At 40.8% G+C, this 22,998-nt stretch overlaps 1 protein-coding gene across 4 annotated transcripts in view; it reads right to left on the bottom strand.

Annotated features, from left to right (window-relative positions):
* Positions 1-22,998, bottom strand: part of prickle2b (prickle homolog 2b) — a 299,600-nt gene that overhangs the window by 49,995 nt on the left and 226,607 nt on the right. For all 4 annotated transcript variants that reach the window (XM_078543656.1, XM_078543657.1, XM_078543659.1 and 1 more), the window contains one exon: positions 21,262-21,445. In XM_078543656.1, coding sequence (XP_078399782.1) covers positions 21,262-21,445 — 184 coding nt within the window. The remainder of the gene's footprint in view (positions 1-21,261; positions 21,446-22,998) is intronic.

Below are 22,998 nucleotides of genomic sequence, written 5' to 3' on the forward strand. Positions count from 1 at the left end.
GAAGCAGCTGAAGATGGTTGGGCCTAGGATACTACTCTGAGGAACTCCTGCAGCAATGTCACGGGACTGAGATAATTGACCTCCAATGACCACAACCATTTTCCTTTGTGCTAGGTATGACTCTAACCAGTGGTGAGTTTTGCCCTTGATTCCCATTGGCTTCAGTTTTGTTAGGGCTCCTTCATGCCACACTCAAGTCAAATGTTGTCTTGATGTTAAGGGCAGGCACTCAAACCTCACTGCTTGAGTTTAGCCCTTTTGGTTCATGTTTGGATCAGGGCTGTAATGTGGCCCGGAGCTGAATGGCCCTGGTGGAACCCAAACTGAGCATCAGGGAGCAGGCTATTGCTGTGTAAGCCACTTGATAACACTGTTGACAACACCTTCCTCACTTTGCTGATGATCAAGAGTAGACTGATGGGGTGGTAATCGGCTGGTTTGGATTTGTCTTGCTTTTTGTGTACAATACGTACTTGGGCAATTTTCCACAAAGCAGGGTAGACACCTGTTGTAGTTGTACTGGAACAGCTTGGCTAGGAGTGTAGCAATTTCTGGGAGACAAGCCTTCAGTACAGCTGCCAGAATGTTGTCAGGTCAATCCAGTGCCTTCAGCCATTTCTTGATATTATGTGGAGCGAATCAAATGGTTGAAGTCTGGCATCTGTGATGCTGGGGCCCTCAGGAGGAGACAGAGATGTATCATCAACTTGGCACTTCTGACTGAAGATGTACTGTACTTGGAAATCCAAGTACAGTACATCTACAGGCTCCCTTTTACCCACAGTGCATGTTACTCCTTCAAAGAACTTCAATAAATTGGTTAAACATGATAACCCTTTCACAAAACCATGCTGACTCTTCCCGATTATCTTGAGCTTCTCTAAGTGCCCAGCAATAACCTCCTTAATGATTGATTCTAACACACTCCCCATGACAGATGTCAAGTTAACTGGTCTATAGTTTCCTGTTTTCTGCCTCCCTCCCTTCTTGAATAGAGGGGTTATATTTGCTACTTTCCAGTCTGATGGAACCTTTCCAGAATCTAGGGAAATTTGGAAAATTAACACCAACACATCTACTACCTCATTAGCCTCCTCTTTTAAGACCCTAGGATGAAGTTCATCAGGACCCGGAGACTTGCCAGCCCGCAGCTCCATCAGTTTGTTCAGTACCACTTCCCTAGTGACTGTAATTTCACCAAGTTCCCCTCTCCCTTCCACCTCCTGATTTACAGCTATTACTGGAATGGTTTTTATATCCTCTATGGTGAAGACAGAAGCAAAGTATTTGTTCATTTCTTTCACCATTTCCTTATTATCTACTATTAACTCCCCATTGTCACTCTTTAGAGGAACAACACTCACTTTACTTACTCTTTTCCTTTTTAAATACCTGTAGAGACTCTTGCTATGTGTTTTTACATTTCGAGCTAGCTTCCTCTCATACTCTAATTTCTTTTTCCTGATTAACTTTTAGTCATTCTTTGCCATTCTTTAAATTCTGACCAATCATCTGACCTGCCACTCAGCTTTGTGCAGTTTAGCCTTTTCCTTAACTTTGATGCTTTCCTTAACTTCTTTAGTTAACCACGAATGGTTGGTTTTCCCTTTAGAATTTTTCTTTATAGTAGGAATATACTTATTATGAGTATTCTGAAATATCCTCTTAAATGTCTGCCACTGCTTTTCTATTGACCTATCCCCTAGCCTAGCATCCCAGTTCACTTCAGCTAGCTCAGCTTTCATCCCCACATAGTTGCCCTTATTTAAGTTTATATTCTAGTCTTAGACCCACTCTTCTCCCTTTCAAACTGGATGTAAAATTCAACCATAATGTGGTCGCTGCTACCCAGGGGTGCCTTTACTCTGAGGTCATTAATTAATCCTGTCATGTTACACAATACCAAGATTAATATAACCTGCTCTCTGGTTGGTTCCAGAATGTGCTGCTCTAAAAAAACTCTCTTGAAAGCATTCTATGAACTCCTCATCCAGGCTACTACTGCCAATCTGATTTTTCCAGTTTATATGTAGATTAAAATCTCCCATGATTATTACCATCCTTTTATCACAAGCACCAAATATTTCTTTTTGCATACTTTATCCTACATTGTGGTTACTGTTAGGGGGCCTGTAGACCACTCCCACTAGTGACTTCTTTCCCCTACTATTCCTCATCTCCACCCAAACCGATTCTACATCCTGATCTCCTGAACCAAGGTCATTTCTAACTATTGCACCAATGCCATCCTTGATCAACAGTGCTATCCCTCCACCTTTGCCTAGCTTCCTATTCTTCTTGAATGTTATATACCCCTCAATATTCAGGACCCAGTCCTTGTTATCCTGCAGCCATGTCTCTGTAATGGCTATCAGATCATAGTTATTTACTTCAATGTGCAGTATCAATTAATTTACTTTATGAAGAATGCTACGCATATTCATATACAGAGCCTTTAGTTTAGTCTTTGTTATCTTTGTAACATCTAGCCTTGACTATTGGCATATTCTTAGGTTTTATCTCTATGCCCCTTCCTGCTATTCTGGGACCCTAATTTTCCACATTACCATTATGGTCTCCTGCCTTGAATTACTCAATTGCCACATCCACCCAAGCTTGATCCCTCACCCACCCCCTGTTCAGTTTAAAGCCCTCTCTACTTCCCTATTCAATTCACAAGAATACTCGTCTCAGCATGGTTCAGGTGTAGACTGTCCCGATGGTACAGCCCCCACTTTCCCCAGTATTGCTGCCAGCGTCACAAAAACTGGAGCCGACTTCTCCCACACCAGTCTTTGAGCCATGCATTCATCTCTCAAATCTTATTTGTCCTATGCCAATTTGCACATGGCTCAGGTTATAATCCAGAGATTATTATCTTTGAGGTTCTGCTTAATTTGGTACATAGTTTCTCATATTGACTATGCAGAACCTCCTTCCTTGTCCTGTCTATGTCGTTGGTACCTATGTGGGCTACGATGACTGGATCCTGTCCCACCGCTGCAAGTTGCTCTCCAGCCTTGAGCAGATGTCCCAAACCCTGGCACTGGGCAGGCAACACAGCCTTCTGGACTCCTGCTCTTTGCTGCAGAGGGCAGTTTCAGTCCCCCTCACTATACTGTCCCCTACTACCACTATATTCCTGTTTGCTCCCCCTACTTGAATGGCTTCCTGTACCATAGCGCCATGGCCAGCCTGCTCATCCACATTGCAAATCTCGCTTTCATCCACACAGGTTGTGAGCACCTCAAACCTGTTTGACAATTGCAATGCCTGAGGCTCCTCTACCACTGCCTGCTCGGTTCCATTACCTGCCTCACTCACGGTCATATCCACCTGTCCCTCACTGCTGACCAAAATAGACGACCCTATTCCAAGAAACATGGCCATCTTCTGGAATAAAGTGTCCAGGTATTTCTCCCCCTTCCTTATGTTGCACAGTGTTTGCAGTTCAGCTTCTAGATCAATAATCCTGATCCAGAATTACTCTAATTGCTTACACTTTCTGCAGATGTGTTTGTCCTGGATCATCTTGGCGTCCAAAAGCTCCCACATTCCGCAGCTGCAACAAAACACCTGTTGCACCATTGTTACTTATGTTATTTAGTTAATTTAATCACTCACTTAATTAACTTCAAACAATTCCTATGTATACCACACCACTTTCTCCCGTGCACCAAATTCTCACATGAACCTATTCGCTACTCATTCAGTCTCCGTCTCTCTTCAGCGTAGTTGCATGTGTACTCACGCGCTCCTTGCTGATCTATTGGTGTGCAACATGGAGGAATACTGATTAATCAGCTGAGGGTGGGGGAGGTGGAGCGGGGTGGCGGTAGTTAGTAATCAGCAGGAGATAGAATAAAAAACTGGACAATAAGAACACTAATTTTGGGGTTGCTTATGGAAATGCACTTGTCATGCGCTTATCAGAAGAGAAATAGAGAAATAAATGGGTGGCTGGAGAGATGGTGCATGAGGAATGTGGGGCAATATGGCAGTAGAAAGAACAATTTCAAAAAATAAAAGAAAACAAGGAAAATAATAAAAGAATAAACCAGTAGAAAGAGGGATTAAAAATTAAGATTGACAAACAGACAGAGTCAGGTCTGAGCTGTATGTGAATGTATAAAGCATTCAGGATAAAATTGGTGAGCTGGAGGCACTGACATGTTCAAGATTTTCCACACAAAAGATGGGATAAGAAATTACTTCTAATGTTGGATTTTTAAAAAGCATGTGGCATCCAGACAAGTAAACTAAAAGGCTAATATGACAAAGTGCCAAGGAGCTAGCTGTGATGTTGGTGACTAAATATGCAGGTTATTAACTTGCCTTAGAAATAAAAAACCTCACATCCATTGTACTACAAAGCCCTTGATCTTTCCTTGGCTGTGAACAATAGGGTGGAAGCTGGGGCACAAGCTGGCAGGAAACTTGTTCATAGAGGAAGGCTTCAAGAGCAGTCAGAATTTTTAAGGGAAAGACTGCAGAGGCAATGAGGTTAGAAATTCTGGAGGATAGTTAAATATCATTTTATTTAGGGCTATTAAGATGGTCTGCTAATGTGGACTAGCCTGGAGTTTTATTTTGTATTATTATGCAAAGAAAAGTTGTATGGAGTGAATTATGGGAATCTGGTCATAATGGTTGTTCTTCATGTTTACTGTGAAACAAATAGCTTAATGACTTGTATCTGGCCATGTCTCAATGAGCAGTTGATTGGACCCTCTTGGGAGTTTGTTTTTATTCATGGGATGTAGGCTTCACTGGCTGGGCCAGCATTTATTGCCCATCCCTAATTGTCCTTGAAGAGGTGGTGGTGAACTGCCTTCTTGAACCACTGCAGTCCATATGGTGCAGATACACCCACAGTGCTATTAGGAAGGGAGTTCCAGGATTTTGACCCAGTGACAGTGAAGGAACGGTGATATATTTCCAAGTCAGCATGGTGAGCGACGTGGTGGGGAACTTCCAGGTGGTGGTATTCCCATCTATCTGCTGCCCTTGTCCTTCTCAATTGTACTGGTCGTGGGTTTGGAAGCTGCTGTTGAAGGAGCCTTGGTGAATTCCTGTAGCGCATCTTGTAGATGGTACTCACTTGCTGCTACTGTGCGTTGGTGGTGGAGGAAGTGAATGTTTGTGGATGTGGTGCCAATCAAGTGGGCTGCTTTGTCCTGGACGGTGTCGAGTTTCTTGAGTGTTGTGGGAGCTGCACTCATCCAGGCAAGTGGAGCATATTCCATCACACTCCTGACTTGTGCCTTGTAGATGGTGGACAGGCTTTGGGGAGTCAGGAGGTGAGTTACTCATTGCAGTATTCCTAGCCTCTGACCTGCTTTGTAGCCACAGTATTTATATGGCTAGTCCAGTTCAGTTTCTGGTCAATGGTAATCCCCAGGATGTTGATGATGGGGGGATTCAGTGACGGTAATGCCATGATTGAAAAAAATAAAGCTACAAAAGCCACAAATTTATTTCAGGTCACAAAAGGGAACTATTATTAAATTGTAGGTCCTATTATTGTACAATAACGTATATAGGAGTGTGGGTCAATTCCAACAAAGGCAAGATGTTCAGAAAGCTAAAGGGAGTGAATAATGCTATTGAGCTGAGAGGTATCAATGACAAATATAAATTTGTAATACGTACACTGCTAAGGCAGGTACAATGTCCTGCATCAACAGAGAAGGGATTTACTTGAATTAGACTAGGAGTGTAATCCAGAGGCTTGGATTAATAATCCAGTGAATAAAAGATCAAATCAAACTAAGGCAACTTGAGAATTTGAATTTCGTTAAAAAAAATCTGCACATTAAAAGCTAACAGTAGAAGTGACCATGAAGCTGCTGGATTATCAATAAAACCCAACTGGGTTCACCAGCATCCTTTAGGGAAGGGAACCCTCTGCCCTTACTGAGTCTGACCTATATGTGACTCCAGTTGCACACCAACATAGTTGATTTTAACTGCCCTTTGAAGCGACCTAACAAGGCACACAGTTGTATTAAATCAAAGCAACTGAGGGGGAACAATTAATGCCAACCTTGCTAGTGACATTTATAACGAGAGAACAAATAAAAGAGCATTCTTGGTTCCTAAAGAAGGGAGAATAGGGAAAAGGGAGGAGGGGTGGTGATATTAATCAAAATATATTAAATAGAATGTAAGGATGATTTAAGGGGTGATTGCAAAAGTTGAGTTTATTTTGTGAGAATTAAAGAATAACTGTAATTCAACTGTATTTTCCATAATAGCAGAAAGGTAATTATTGGTAATGATACAATAAACGAGATGACAAATCCAAACTAATTAATCATAAGTACAATGAAATCCACAAGTTAAATACAAAAGAATCTTTACTCAACCAGAATCAAAACTGATTATACATGATCTGATAAATACACAGTTGAATAATATGTGATTTCATATCCATATTTGTACCTTTGGTAGTTAGTGAAAAAAATAAATTGGAATATTAACATAATTCTATAATACATACATTGAGATGATGCTCAATTATTTCAAACCTTAGTTAGGGATGCATAACTAAAATCAAATGTTAGTGCTCGGTTTGCGGTTGTAACATCTTAGTCAACATTTGCCCTTCCTTGCCAGATTATTCATGGGTTTAAGGTGTCTTGGTCTGCAGCCAACGTATAACAATTCCTTAAGACTTTTTTTAGCAGCTTAGTTAGTTGGAATTGCCAAAATTTCACATCCTTGATTTATATGACACTCATCTGCCACAGGGTACTTACTTTGCAATTCTCTCCTTGTCTCACTGAAGAAAGAGCTTCTGACCATTCTGTCCTCTTTTTACTTTAAGACAAAATTTGATTCCATAATCTTATAAAATTTAATAGTCATTCCTTAGGCCCTTTGCTTTTACGTTTAAACATAGAAAATAGGAGTAGGAGTAGGTCATTTGAACCTTCGAGCCTGCTCTACCATTCAGTATGATCATGGCTGATTCTCCATCTCATTGTCATACTCCCGCACTCTCCCCATACCCCTTGATGCCTTCAGAGTCTAGAAATCTACTTTCTTCTTAAATATATTCAGTGACTTGGCCTCCACAGCTTTCTGTGGTCAAGAATTCGATAGGTTCACCACCCTCTGAGTAAAGAAGTTTTTCTTCATCTCAGTCCTAGATGGTCTTCCTGTATCCTGAGACTATGACCCCTTGTTCTAGATCCCCCAGCCAGAGGAAATATCGTCCCTTCATTCAGTCTGTCCACCTCTGTCAGAATTTTATATGTTTCAATAAAATCTCCTCTCTTTCTCCAAACTCCAGTGAATACAGGCCTAGTCGGCCCAATCTCACAGAATCTCAGAATCAGAATCACACAGTGCAGAAGAGGCCCTTCAGCCCATCGAGTCTGAACTGACACGTGAGAAACATCTGACCTACCTATCTAATTCCATTTACCAGCACTTGGCCCATAGCCTTGAATGTTATGACGTGCCAACTGCCCATCCAGGTGCTTTTTAAAAGGATGTGAGGCAACCTGCCTCCACCACCCTCGCAGGCAGTGCATTCCAGACCATCACCACCCTCTGGGTAAAAAAGCTTTTTCTCACATCCCCCCTAAACCTCCTGCCCCTCACCTTGAACTTATGTCCCCTCGTGACTGACCCTTTAACTAAGGGGAACAGCTGCTCCCTATCCACACTCTCCATGCCCCTCATAATCTTGTACACCTCGATCAGGTCGCCCCTCAGTCTTCTCTACTCCAACAAAAACAACCCAAGTCTATCCAACCTCTCTTCATAACTTAAATGTTTCATCCCAGGCAACATCCTGGTGAATCTCCTCTGCACCCCCTCCAGTGCAATCACATCCTTCCTATAATGTGGCGACCAGAACTGCACACACTACTCCAGCTGTGACCTCACCAAGGTTCTATACAACTCCAACACGACCTCCCTACTTTTGTAATCTATGCCTCGATTGATAAAGGCATGTGTCCCATATGCCTTTTTCACCACCCCACTAACATGCCCCTCTGCCGTCAGAGATCTATGGACACACACGCCAAGGTCCCTTTGTTCCTCAGAACTTCCTAGTGTCATGCCGTTCATTGAATACTTCCTTGTCAAATTATTCCTTCCAAAGTGTATCACCTCACACTTTTCAGGGTTAAATTCTATCTGCCACTTATCTGCCCATTTGACCATCCCATCTATGTCTTCTTGTAGCCCAAGACACTCAACCTCACTGTTAACCACTTGGCCAATCTTTGTGTCATTAACAAACTTAATAATCCTACCCCCCACATAGTCATCTATGTCGTTTATATAAATGACAAATAATAGGGGACCCAGCACAGATCCCTGTGGTACACCACTGGACACTGGCTTCCAGTCACTAAAGCATCCTTCTGTCATCACCCTTTGTCTCTTACAACAAAGCCAATTTTGAATCCACCTTATCAAATTACCCTGTATCTCTCATCTTATGACAATCCTGCCATCCCAGGAATCAGTCTGGTGAACCTTCGCTGCACTCTCTCAATGCAATATATCCTTTCTTAGGCATACTCATATTGTTTTGTGTGTGGGTAAAATTAAATAAATTAATTACAGTCTGGAGTTGATAGTCCTTTTATTGCTCGGAATGATATTGAACTAAAACCAAGTTAGTACTTTTTTTTATGCTTTCATGGAATGTGGGCATCACTGGCAAGGCCAACATTTGTTCCCCATTCCTAATTGCCCTTGAGAAAGTGGTGGTGAGCTGACTTCTTGAACCGCTACAGTCCATCTGGTACAGGTATACCTGTGCTGTTGGAAAAGGAGTTCCAGCATTTTGATTTTGAAGGAATGGTGATATTAATTCTCAATGTATGTACTTTTAGTCATCAAGATCAGTTGACTAGCTAGCACATGGTTGGGATTAAAGTTCATATATCCCTCATGTCTGATGTAAAAGGCTTTCTATACGCTATTGAAGTGAGTTGTACCAATGTTAATGATGACAATAGAGGCTGGTCACATTATACAAAATGGCAAGTTCACTCATTTTAATTTCATCCTAGTTACTTGGTGAAAAACAGAGCATGAATGAAAAGAGGTGGGTGGGCAGGGAAAATTAAGACATTGACTCCACATTTGTCATTAACATGAACCTTTATTTTAACAATGGCATAAACTGAATCCTGAGGATGTTTAATCTTGCAACTCTATTAAAAGATGAACCATGTACAATATGAGATGGGGCATGGAAATTAGGGAGGCATAACAGTGAAGATGGATATTGGGATTATCCAAAGCTTTACATTATTTTGCCTTTTATAGATTTATAGTAAGGAAGCATGGGGCCAGATTTTCCTGCCCTTATGTGGAGCAAACCAATGTCAGGCGCCAGGTACCACATACAGAAGTCCCATTCTCATTCCAGCCGCCGGCGTGAAGCTGAGTGGATTGCAAGTTCACATGCAGCAGTCCTGACATTGCTGGTTCCATCGTGGGAATAGGCTTTGTAGAGCACCTGCAATTTTGATGGAGTCGTGCAAGTTTCTGAAGGCAATGTGGTTCATGCCAGCTCAGAGGTGTTTTGAACCATGGAAGAATCCTAGGCTGGAGTCGTAAAACTTTTGACAGGTAAGTTTAGAAGGTATTGGCAACTTCACGTCATCGTAATGCCATATAAGTTAAACATGTTTTTAATGCAATGATTGATGATAAGGACTTGTTCATAAAAGGTAAGGGACCATTAAATTGACTAGGATTGTGAAAGTGGAAAAATCTTAAGATGCATTAGAGTACATTATCCAATGGATAAAATGCTCTTCTGCATTGAACAAGTGATTTTCAGATTTGACTGTGTCAATTGGCCCCTGTGGCTTAATCTTTTCATTGAATGATAGCCCAGATATCTGTTCCACTGCATAAAGCTTGAACAGATAGCTGAGCTCAATCAATGACTTCAAAAACATTAATATATTCAGCTCTAGAGGTTTTGTTCATACAACTGTACATTGGCTGTGTTCCAAACCTCACTAATGGATTCAGCTCAGCAAGGATTGTTGATAAAGCTGTTGCAGGGATTGTGGGTTTGTTTATTTTGACAGTTCTAGGATCACTTAAGAGGATAATGTTCTTAGAGGTGGTTTTTGAATGGCTGTTTATCTTGACAGTTTTATGAGCATCTCAAAGATGTCCCAATGTTATCATAGGGCTCAAGAGTTGGGAGGCCTCATACTCATCGCCCGAACTGGGCGAACGGAGATGGGCTTTCTAACATAGGCAGATGGATGCCAAGGTGCTTGAGTTCTGGTACGGGAGGTGGCAGCCCCAACTCTAGCCATCCCCGACCCTGCAGGGTGAAAATGTGGTGAGCAGGCATGGTCACTTAGGAGGCGAGATTGCAATGTCAGGAATTGACCTGACTTCTGATTCCCACCTCAAAGAGCAAATTCTGGCCCACGGTGTCCATATTTAAGAAGGAGTAGATTTTACCCTTATAATTAAAATTAACTACACATTCATACCAGATAATATTACAAAAACCAAACTAAGTAACAGGGTGAAGGAGCAACTAGCAATGAATAGCAATAGATTTGGGCACATTATCAAAATATCAGATGATGTATATCACTGTGATATAGTTTATTTGGAATTCCTGAATGTCTTTGAAAAAGTCCAACATATAAGACAATAGTAAAGTAAAATTCATGAAAATCCAGATAGAACATGGGGATAAGTCATTAGGTTTAAGAATATTAAACAGAGCGATTATGAGGGGTGCCAAACAGAATGCAGAATGGCTCATAGACCCCTGTTATTTCATATAAACAGGTATATGCAGAAATATCCTGGGTAGGGAAACCACCAGCTTCAAGCCTGTTAAACTTGGAGGTGACTTTAAAATAAGTAGTACAGTAGGGGCAGAGTTAAGGCTTTGTAGAGAATCTGGGTATATTATAATACTAGGTTACTACACAATATATTTTCTCAGTTTCAATACCACTGGCCACTCCTGTAAATTGACGGTGCCTTTTCATGTCCAGTATCAAGGCAAATATTAAGATCCAGGAGTCCTATCAGACAACTTCTACTCTGTATATCAGCTGCTGAATGTATAATGTACCGCTATATTGCAGACTGAATATTCACTCTTACCAGACTGGGACACAGACTTTGAACTAACAAATGGTTGTATTTACATAAAACAGATGAATGAACAGTAAACATTGTTACAGAGTGAAATGTAAACAATAAAGATGCTACTTTCTTCCTAATGGAATAGATCTATTTTATATTGAGTGATGCAAATCCATTTGCTCCCGTCACATGGTGGATGACACAATGACCTTGGGAAAGGTTTAGGGGAGAGTTATGTGAATGATTCTTTGATTACAACAAGTCCTTACTCAGATAGGCTCAAGAAGCCTTCAGAATAACATAGATAGACATAACCTGATACAAGTTTACTAAATGAAAGGCTGGATTACATGCCTATTGATAGATTATCCCAGTTTGAAAGATTGGGAAGGAATGAGAAGACAAGAGTTTAAAGTAAAAGTAAATATTAAAAGAAAAAACTGGACATTAGGTAGTTTCTTTCCCCAGAGAGTGATGAGCTTCTAGCTGGTGCAGTGGGTGCTGACACTTTGCATCTCTTCTCAAGGGAAATAGACCAGTTCTTGACTGGGCCTGAGATTGTATCATATGGAGGGAAAGTGGACTAACTGATAACAGTTAATGGTCTATTTGATCTCTTGGACTGGTTTTGATCATCTTAGAGATGATCATCTGGAAAGAAATTTTCCAAAGTATTTTTTCCCTCATTAGCCCTGGATTTTACTCTGCCTTTTGCCTCTCCAAGGAAATTGCATGGCTTGGGGCACGAGGGTGGGGAAGGCTATGAAGTGGCCACTCATGATACTTCAGCCATCATGAGTGTTGGGCAGACTCAGTGGACGAGCTTGTCTTCTCCTGCCTGTCATTTCTGTATGTTGTCACAGTCAGTGCTCTCCACATTCTAATGGAGTTGTATGTGCAGGTGGAACTGAGGAAAACATTATACCACCTAACATCAATCAACTGAACTGAAGCCCTTTCTATCAATTGTAATTTAGCCACGTTCGCCAGGGTGGTGCTGTAGTGGTGCATTTGTGGAGAACTGTGGACATCATGGTAAAAGCAAGTCTATTATATTCACTAAGGATCCACAGAAGTCCCTCCCTTGTTTTTGAAGAGTAGTGAGAGTTCCATTCCTGTGTCCTGTTCTACTTACCATCCCTTTTGGTTTAATGGCAATATTGGCACTGATACTATACTTCTGCTCCCCAGCAGTTGTTAAATAATTTTTTTGGTTGCTGCACTGGCTGGCTGCTTCACTGCCCTCACATGATTGCTCACTATGAATCAACCCCATTGGCTTTGAGCACTTGCAGCCCTTTTGCTTGCCTTCTTTGCTCCTGACAGCCATGTGGTAACCAGATGGAGTGCATCTTGTCAACTTTGCATTTAATTCTCCCTGCAGAAGCCTTGATCTTTAATTTGTTTTGTCGAATGAAACCCAGTTCTTTACTTAATTAATATTGGGGCTATCCAAGGGCATATTCAATTTATTAACCCCACAATTTTAATACATTTTGTCAACATTCTCCACAATTTGTTCAAATTATAACCCGCCCCCAACTAATTTTCAATAACTCCTCATTTTAAGTCCCCCCCCCAGCTTTAAGTTGCTTTGTTTTAACGTTGTTTTTGTTTCAGGTCTGTCTCCCCTTAGTTAATTTGCAATCTCTCCTTCAGCATCATTTTGCAATATTGCCTTCTGTGTCATCATCATGTGTGTTGCATGTCATTGCCATCCTCATGTCATCCCCATCTGTTTTCATTGTGCCTGTGTCATTGCTGCCCGTCTTCATTGGCGTGCTCGTAATTGCCGTCTGTCATCATTGCACAGCGCACATAATCACACATCAGCTCCCTTCATGTAACTTAGGGTCCCAATCGGCACCATTGTTAAGGAGACTGTTTGTACTGTATTCGAGGCAACATCAACTTTTAAAAGAAAAACCCAAAGACATCCAAAGCCAGAGTTTGTTTTTTCACGTAAAAAGCTGGATTTAAATTTGATCTAAATTTTGGAATTTCAGGAGTGCCTACTGTGGGTGAGATTTTTAAACCACTTTTAAACATGAGCTAGAAATGCCCAGAAAGTCGGGATAATGTGCATACTGCTGCAAAGAAAGCAAGAAAAGCCATCAGCCTTGCCGTGAAATTGGATGTTTTAAAAGGTCTTGAGGTTGCAGAAAGAGCAGTAAATATTGCTAGAGTGCTTGGGCTATCCCCTATGTCAGTGAGAACAATCCGTAGTAACAATTACAAAATCAAAGTGCGCAAAATGTCACACCTTTAAGTGCCAGCAGAGTGAGTCAGATTAGAATCAGCATAATAGAGAACGTGGAAAGACTCTTGGCAATCTGGATCGAAGACCAAAATCAGCGCCAGGTGTCTCTTAGTTTGATGGTCATACAAGAAAAAGCTAAAAGCCTAAAGACTTACAGAATGAGCAGGGTGAGAGTCCTCAGTCAGAAAGTTTCAATGCTAGTTATGGACGGTTCGAGCATTTCAAGTGGCGTTCCTATCTACACAACATTAAAATGTCTGGCAAAGCAGTTAGTGCTGATACAGAAGCAGCTAATGAATACCCTGCCCATTTGAAGAAAGTCATTGAAGAAGGTGGCTACTCACCAAAACAAGTCTTTAATGTTGATGAGCCAGGGCTTTTTTGGAAATGTATGCCACAGGTAACGTACATTTCAAAAGGGGAGAAGACAATGCCAGGATTGCCAAAGATTGCCTGACTGTTCTGTTTGGTAGAAATGCTGCAGGAGATTTTAAGTTTAAGCCCTTAGTGGTGTACCAGTCTGAGACATCACGGGCATTGAGGGGCTATTCCAAGAAACAACTGCGCATTATTTGATGCTTAAATAAGAAAGCCTGTTTGATGGGGCACTGAATGGTTCCCTTTGTATGCCATCCCTGCCTGGAGGGAATATTGCACCAGAGAAAATCTGGCCTTCAAGATATTGATCCTCTTAGATAATTGCTCCAAGTCATCCTGTCAGCCTTGAATTGCCTGAAAATGTGAAGATGATTTTCCTGCCACCCAACACAACTTCATTGCTACAGCCCATGTATCAGGGAGCAATTGCAGCATTCAAGGCTTACCATCTACATAGTACCATCTCCCAGCTCATCAAGGCAGCAGATGGTGAGAATACACCCTCAGTCAAGGAATTTTAGCGTGGCTACAACACCCTCAAGGCAGCGACAATATCGCTAATTCATAGGATGAAGTCAAGCCGTCGTGTCTGAATGGTGTGGGGCAGAAATTGTGGCCTGGGTGTGTCACTAACTAAGGAGAATGTCATGACGCTGTCCTTGATGTTCAGCATGAAATCATCACCTTGGTAAGGGAGGCTGGCTTTGATGAAGTGGATGGTGCTGACGTGGTGGAATTGCTTGCATCCCATGGAGCAGAATTGTCCAATGAAGACTTAATGCAGCTACAGTGTGGGGAAGACCGCATTGAAATACCAACCCCTCGAGTTTTGTGAACAAAATGACTGTCAAAAGCTTTGCCGCTCGTAGAAGAGGCAATGAAAATCATCATGGAGGATGACCCAAACAGAAAGTGCAGTTCCAAAGTGAACAGGGGCGATCAATAATTTAATTAACTGCTACAGAGAACTACTGACAGAAGCAAAAGAAAACTCCAATAATCCTTGGGTAATTTTTTCCAGTTTGTTGACAATCCTGGCCCTTCATCCCATTAACTCCACCAGGACCTGGCTGTTGCACACCGCCTTCAATTCAAAACCAAAATCACCCCAACTTCAGTCATTGAGCTTCTCAGAAGAGGACCAGGATCTCAAAGCCTTAGGTCATGGCACCATGCAGGCAGCTCAAAGCACCACAGCAGTTTCTTCAAAAGATCTTCCAAATCCAAATGGTAAGAAAAGCGGTGCAACTTGGTCTTCCCACAAGCCAACAGGCCCAGCATTGAGGCTCTAAATCACTCAAAGCCACCTCCACTGAAATGCTTTAGGAATGTCCTCAAAGCATCCCCAGCCATTGAGCCAGAGTGGAAGCAAATCATCCCTGAACCCAAGGGACTGCCTAAGAAGAGAGAGACACTGGTGAGCATTATCTAATTTGAATTTATACAGGATTTCTTTTATATTTAGTGATTTATTTTATTTTACAAGTTATTTCAGCTAGGGATGCAAAGTGCTGCACATATATGTTACAGTATTTCAACTTGTACATTGTTTTTTTTGTGCGAGAAATGTCCTCTGGAACCTAACTCCAGTTTTAACATTGATTTCTATGGGAACCCACGTTTCGCATATTTCACCATAACCCATGTTTCATTTAAGTCGTGATTTCCAGGAACACAACCACAGCTTAAAATGAGGACTTACTGTATTTAGTTTTGTTTCTCTCATTCCACATAAGGCTGTTAAATTCCTAAACAACCCATCTTCATTGCATTCATTTTTCTCACCTTAATTTGAGTTACCCATTTATTTCTCTCCCTGTCCTTGATCCTCCTTTCCTTTGACCTCACCACCTATACCCTTTTCACTCTTATTTGAACTCTTCAGATCTCCTAATTTCTCCTCTTCTCCATCCTCTTCCCATCTCTCCCATCCCCTTCTTCTTTTCCCTTGCCTATCCTTTTCCCTTATCTGCTTCCCCCTCCTAATCATCAACCCTTCTCTGCAACTTACCCCATCCTCCTCCTCCCCTTTCCCAACTTCTGAGTGTATTCGGCCCTCTCCGCATTTTGATTCATCTCCGAACATTCTCTTCCCTCCTTAAAGTACTTGTGTCACAGTATAGCTACTATTCATAAATCCAACTCTTGATGACATCCTTTGGCGACCGTCAATTCTTTTTCCCAATCTGCACCCACAGCATATCTTTAGTGCTCTTTCCCTGGCCTTGAACTATATTCTACTCCAAACTTTTCACTTTCCTTACTGTCAGCCTCTACCCTGCCCTAACTCGCTCTATATTTTCCCTCCTGCCCCTGTAGCTTCCCCCTTTGCACCATGCTTTCCTCCTATCTTTGCAGCCCAACCTCAGCCCTGGTACAACCTTTTAACCCTCCTTAACTTGAAAACTGTATGTAATCTCCATTGCAAGAGTGATTTTGACTTTTGGGTGGACTGTCAGCAGAGTACACCAATCACCCACTTGTCCTGGTGGTGAAGAGATAGTTGTGATTTAGAGGCACCAGTCTCATATACATTGAATTAGCTGATTGCTGAATGGGAGACTGATGAAGCTTATCAAATTAAGCCTGGTCATCATCATGCTGCCCTTGAATGCAACAAGTTAGGTGCAGGGTGTGGGTGAACTGGTCATCAGCAGTTCAGTTTATATTTCTGGATTCCTGCTCCTCATAGCCCCATAAGAGTAATTCTGATCTTACCTTGGCTGAGCTTCTTCACTTTTTTATGCTTTCACAGGATGTGGGCATCGCTGGCTAAGCCAGCATTTTTATTGCCCATCTCTGGTTGCTTGTGAGAAGGTGTTTTGTCTGTGGAACTGATTGGTGAATGGGCTGTGCATGTTCTTTTCTAAAAAGTCAACTGGGGTTCTATGTAGGTCATAGGACTCTGATAGGTCATAGGATTCTGATACGCATAGTAGAAAGGGGCCACTGCGTGATACAGTCAGGTGTTTCAACTGGTGAGCATTAGGCCCCTTATAAAATGGTGGCGGCTGTAACAAAGGTGCAATCAGGATGGTAAGTACCGCACTACCATTTTAAATGTATGATCACCCCATTTGCATCAGTTAGGACAAGTTAAGATCAGCCTCACAACATGCAATACCATGGGAGATCAACTAACACTTCACTTCACACAGAGTAGAGTAAACCACCAGTTGGAAAGCTTTTTTCTGATGGTTCACCTTATACTTCAGAAATGCAGGGGTTAATCAAGGATAGCCAACTTCTAATTCTTTAAGGAAAGTTGTGTTTGACAAATTTGAGAAAAGATGACAAATTGGTTAGATAAGGAAAATACACTAAATTTAGTGCATATGGATTTTCAGGAATCATTCGTTATGGGATCTCCCATGATAGAAATATTTAGCCGTATGGCTGGTATGAGGAAAAAATAGTACTATGGATAAAAAAGTTGATTGATGGGCAGGAAAGAAATGCTATAAAAGAGCTGAACTTTGAAACATGTTTAGTAAAGGTCATTTGTGAAAATCACATTGCTCAGCTTAAACTGGGGCAGGAGAGAAAGAGAAATTGTGACCCATACCTATAGGCATAGATAGGTTAGCAGACTAGGCAGTTATGTGCAAGATATCAATAATCAACTGCAAGGTGTTGAACAATATGAGTAAACTTCAGAGGTTCAAGAACTTAATTCTATGCAAGTATGTGTGCCAATAAATAAAGCCATAAAAATAGGGCAACAGTTTTGTGGATTTTACAAATAAGGATTATGTCACAGGTAAAAGTATGGTGTTTCAATTTCATTGGTCAGACCATGCTAGTATACAATTCTGATTGCCACATTTCAGAAGGGAGATATTTGCATTTGAGAGCGTGCAAAAAGAGTAACAGGTTTCAAACATAACAGAGTTCAACAGTCTGCTCTCTGGACTAGTGAAGTGAAGATCTCAAGGTGCAAAAAGTATTAAATGTCATAGTATCAGTTCAATTATTACTGAATTCCAATGGTTTCCATTGAACAAATGGATCCATTTTCAAATGATGACTTTTATGTCCAAATCTTTCCGTGACCTCTAACCTATTTCTGAAATCTACTTCAGCAGTGTGTTTATGTACCCATCATCAACCTTTCTATTACTGGACTACTTCATATTTCTACTATCTCTGCTCTATCATTAGCAGCCAATGGTCATTACGCTCCATCCTCTTTCTCAAATCCTGCCACCTCAACAGTAGCCTTAAAACCTCCCTTTGATACCATGCTCCCCTCTCCTTGGCCATGATTCATTTTGTCTCTGGCTTGGTATTTCCTTTTCCTGGAAAATATGACAAGGAATTATATATTTCGTAGGGCTGGGTAGCAGTTATAGTTTGATGTCGAGGTCAACAATCCATTCATCAGCTTCAGCTGATGCAGTGTGAATGGTTGAGATGCCATCAGGATTGAATTTCTCAGGACAGGAGTTCAGTATGTGTGCGATGGTCAGACTTGAATGGCCACAATCACAATTGTTCCTCATGTTTCACTTGTGGAGTGAAAGGCTACATCTTCCCTGACCTGTCCTCAAACAGTTGAGGGTTATCCAGATTTTCCATGAACGGATGAAACCTGGAACCTAACCACTCAGATCACTTACCAGGTTGCAGTTAGTGATGTTTGCAGTCAACCAGGAGGCACACCATTGAGAGATAGTGCTGTCAGCTATCAGTTTGTGGGATCTGGAGTATTCTTTTTTAATTATTATTCATTCACGGGATATGGGCTTCACTGGCTGGGCCAGCATTTATTGTCCATCCCTAGGTGCCCTTAAAAAGGTGGTGGTGAGCTGCCTTCTTGAACAGCTGCAGTCCATGTGGTGTAGTTGAACATACAATGCTGTTAGGAAGGGAGTTCCAGGATTTTGACCCAGTGACAGTGAAGGAACGGCGAGATATTTCCAGGTCAGGAAGGTGAGTGACTTGGAGGGGAACTTCCAGGTGGTGGTGTACCCATTTATCTGCTGCCCTTGTCCTTCTAGATGGTGGTGGTCGTGGGTTTAGAAGGTGCTGTCGAAGGTGCTGCAGTGCATCTTGTAGATGGTACACACTGCTGCTACTGTGCGTCGGTGGTGGAGGGCGTGAATGTTTGCGGATGTGGTGCCAATCAAGCAGACTGCTTTGTCCTGGATGGTGTCAAGCTTCTTGAGTGTTGTGGGAGTTGCAGGAGGAGCAGGAACTATGGAATTTCAGATGGGTGCTGAAAGGGGTTCTTAAGGTTATTAATAGGAACTTTATAACATTATGTTTTGGACTGTCTCTGTAATTTAAGGTGAAATGGAGTATTGAAAGGGATCATGTGACCTGCTTGGTATTCTGCCCGACCACAAGCCTGGGTGGCTTAATTGTTATCGGGCCTAACGGGGACGCAGGTCGACTTACTGGGAAGAAGGCACAGGACATTCACACCTGTAGATAATGGCAAGAGCAGTTGTGCGACTGTGCAAAGACTAGTTGTCTCCACATCTCACAGGGAAGCGTTAGGAATGTCAGGCTTTATAAACAGTTATACTTTAAAATTTTAGATCAAAGACAAATGGAGTTGGGGGTCCAGAAGATAGCTAATCAGCATTTCTATCTAGATACAAGGCCCATGTGATTCATGTTGTCATGGAGATGGACTTTGGGAAGGGGAAAGTCCATAGAGAGTCACTGTAATATTGGGTTATAGGATTTCTAAGATAGCACAGAGCTTCATAGACACAAGTCAGTCTGCAAGAATCTGAGAGGCAGAGAGCAAGGGATAGAGGCAGCAAATCCTGTACCTGAAACAGTGAAAATGTTGACTCTATTGTTCACCATGCAGAATTTGGGTGGGAACTTATGCTCATACTGAAGCATTTGAGTTTGTGAGGATTTAAAGGTGGTTGGAAGATTTGCCTAACTTGGGCTAGAGGAAAGGAAACTCCAGGGCAACCCTCAGAATGAGAGTCAGTTTGGGATTAGAAGTTTCCTGACTGGGAAAGGAAAAGAAATTAAGCAAGCCACCAAGAGCTAAGAATAACTTCAGACTGGTTCTGGGAGAATCAAGTGTCCACTTAAGGGATCGAAAAGTATAACTGTGGCATGGGATTTTCAGTTGCATTAAAAGTTAAATGGGGAATTCTCATCTGCAATTTAGAGTATAAGTTGCCTACTTAATAATTGCCTGCTGAACACAATGTGACTTTTAGATTGTTAGTTACAGTAAAAGTCTTAAAACTTGAAATCTTGTTGTGTGATCCTTTCAGTTGGTCATTGGAAACTCAAATCTTTTTAGAAGTTATCGGTCTCTACAGGGATCATAACAATAATGTATGTTGTTGTGAATAAAGTGAACTCAGTTATGCCAGTAAAATAAGACAACAGTAATTGAAATTAGTGAAAAGAAGATTTAAAGCAAATCTTAGAAAAAAGTGCCATACTTAAAGAATAAATGTTTGAATGATCCACCAGGTAGAATCAAAGATATTAGAGAAAGTCATGATGCAGATTGATTGAGAGGCTGATCAGTTAAAATACTAGAGAACATAAAATTTGCATATAAGGCAAAAACATCCTCTCTATACTAACTGCACTATACCCCTAGAGGTTTTAAAGCCCACTTGCTATTCTGTTGGTTGAATGAGCCAAAAGCTTTTCTTGCCCTTGATGCTTTCTCATGTTATAATTCATACTCCCAATCCTTTGCTTTCAGTGATCCATTATAGGATAATCTGGTAAGTTTTAACCCATTACTGTAAAACACCATACTTAACAGAATGGCAAATTAATTTTATAACCTCTGTGAAATAGAAGATGATGAGCATGAAATTTTGAGGGGTTGTGCCATTTTCCTGCTCTAATTTTGGTGGAAGAGCTGTGGAAATCCTGCAGTGTAAATGCTGGTAATTTACTGTTGGTCATATTCATTGCTATAAAGATTGGAGTTTTGTTAGTCATTAAAATATGGGTATTCAATGGGAATCAAAAAGCTGATATAAGGCTCTTCCTTTCTTGTCAAAATGATCTCTCATTCCTACAAAGTAGTCTTCTTCTTTCATATCTCCACTGCTAAGTGTAGACTAGCTAATTAATGCCAAAGTGAAATAACCATAATAAAATAAAAAGCAATAACTAGTATGCACAAGTGCAGTAGCTGTACTCTTTTTTTAATGAAACTACATTTCTTAGACAATTACTTAGTTGATTCCCAGATAGTGGTTGGAAGAAATGGTGACTACTGTTTCCGAAGTGTACAGAATTTGGATGTTGTGCCCCTGTTTTCCACATGCTTTCTGGTATGGAATTCAAAGCTATAATGAATCTATTCTAAATAGGGAGACTGGCACTTTATTTCTGGAAAGTGATTTTCCATTAGTATGAATTTACAAACAAATCAGACTGCCTTGTATAAACTAACCAAAGCAGTAACACTGCACACTGTACCTGGTTAAAAGAAATAGGTTACAGCCCTATAGCAATGAAGTACTGTAAAAAAGATTTAAATGGTAAATTTAGCAGCAAAATAGCAATACCTGTTCAGGCTTCAAACCAGGAGGAACCCAGGCATATTCCTCTAAAGCACAGCCAGAATCATCATCGGATGTGGAATTCCTCTGAAAATCATACATAAGTTTGTTCACAGTCTTCTCCATTTCTAAAGGCATCACTGTCACTATGTGTTCTTCACGTGGGCACTTGCAGTGAAGACAGATCTTTCTGTGAAAAGTAAAATAGCCATTTGTAAGCTCACCGCAGTAGGGAAACTACTGAAATGGTCACTGTCAAGCTGCAAGCTTGGATACTTAACTATAAACACATACTTGGCAACCAGCCTCTGGCAGTAGCTGACAGCATTCAAGCCAGTTTTATATTCTTGCATGTGTGCCTTTTGTGGTTTATAGCCCTATACATGTTGCACAACCTAGGAAGGTCAGGGACTCTAAGGCTAGTCAGGTTGTTAAAGCTGTCAGAGCTAAGTTGGTTCTGCTGTCAGGGAAACAGGCTGCCAGGAACAATCAATTCAATTAGCAAAACACTGAATAGCTAGTCTAACTACAAATGCAAAGTGACTTGCTATTGCAATGCATGAATCAAGTGAGAAAAATCACAAAGGTCTAAGATTTCTAAACTGACACCCTGCTGGAATAGACATGTTCAATGCTGTTCAATTTCAAAACTGTACTCTTCATAACTGTTTAAACTATGTAAAAAGTTAGCTAGTCCTATGGTTTACTAATGAATATTTGATCGACCAATTTTGAATAAATACAGGTACTTATGGTAGATTTGTCAAAGTTTAGGAAAGCAAATTGCGAGAAAAAGATGTTTTCCTGCTTTAATGCTGCTTTTATTCGATATCTTCATAGAAGGGAATAGTTTATCTTAGACCATGGACTTATGCCAGATTTTCCCAATTTCCTGCTATTCATTAGATCAAGAATGCATATAGACCTAAACAGACAATGGCATCTGGTTTGCATCCACTCAGCATGGGGACTCATTTTAGCACGCAGTTCCTGCCTTTTGAAAAACAGAACCCAGTTAAAAAGTTTAATTATCAAAACTAATTAAAACCCTTAAAGTACTAGTCACATCATCTGTTATTGCTAACAGTACAGGGTTCTTTTTTGGCAGGATAAGGGTTAAGATGACAGTTGCTAAAGGAAAGTTTTACAGCTGTGCAGGCATGAACACTTCAGATTGATTTCAAACTGTAGCAAGAATGTAAAAACAATTGTATGTGCTTTTTAAAACTAAGTCTTTGCAACAATCTCTTTGAAAGTATTGGAATAAGATAAATTGCTTTCAATATGTAAAGAATGTTATTTAAACTTATTTTACATAGTTATAGAAATATTTGGAAACAATGTTTAAAACCTGCATTTGAAAGCTAAAGAAAAATCAACAATGCATGCTAAAAAAACTATTTTAAAGCTCGAAAAGGCATCAAGTGCTCTGAGTTAAATTATTGACTAATTGTGGCTAGTTAAACAATTCAGAATTTAATGTATTCTATTATATACAATACCTTACCTTAAAGTATGCTATTAAATTTTATAGTAATTGGTATTGAGGTATAAGAATATAATTTTAAATATATCATAACATCAAAGTCAAATCAACCCAGTTATAAAACAGAAATTTTGGCCAACAGCTACATGCTTCTAATGTAGTAGAGGGATATTAAACAGTAGATTTTTTGCAAGCTGGGGCACCCTATTTTGCTACAAAAAGAGAAAAACCTTTCCCTCCCCTGAAAATGATTATAT

Source organism: Cetorhinus maximus, chromosome 6 (assembly GCF_964194155.1).
Source record: "Cetorhinus maximus chromosome 6, sCetMax3.hap1.1, whole genome shotgun sequence".
Taxonomy (NCBI): Eukaryota; Metazoa; Chordata; class Chondrichthyes; order Lamniformes; family Cetorhinidae; genus Cetorhinus; species Cetorhinus maximus.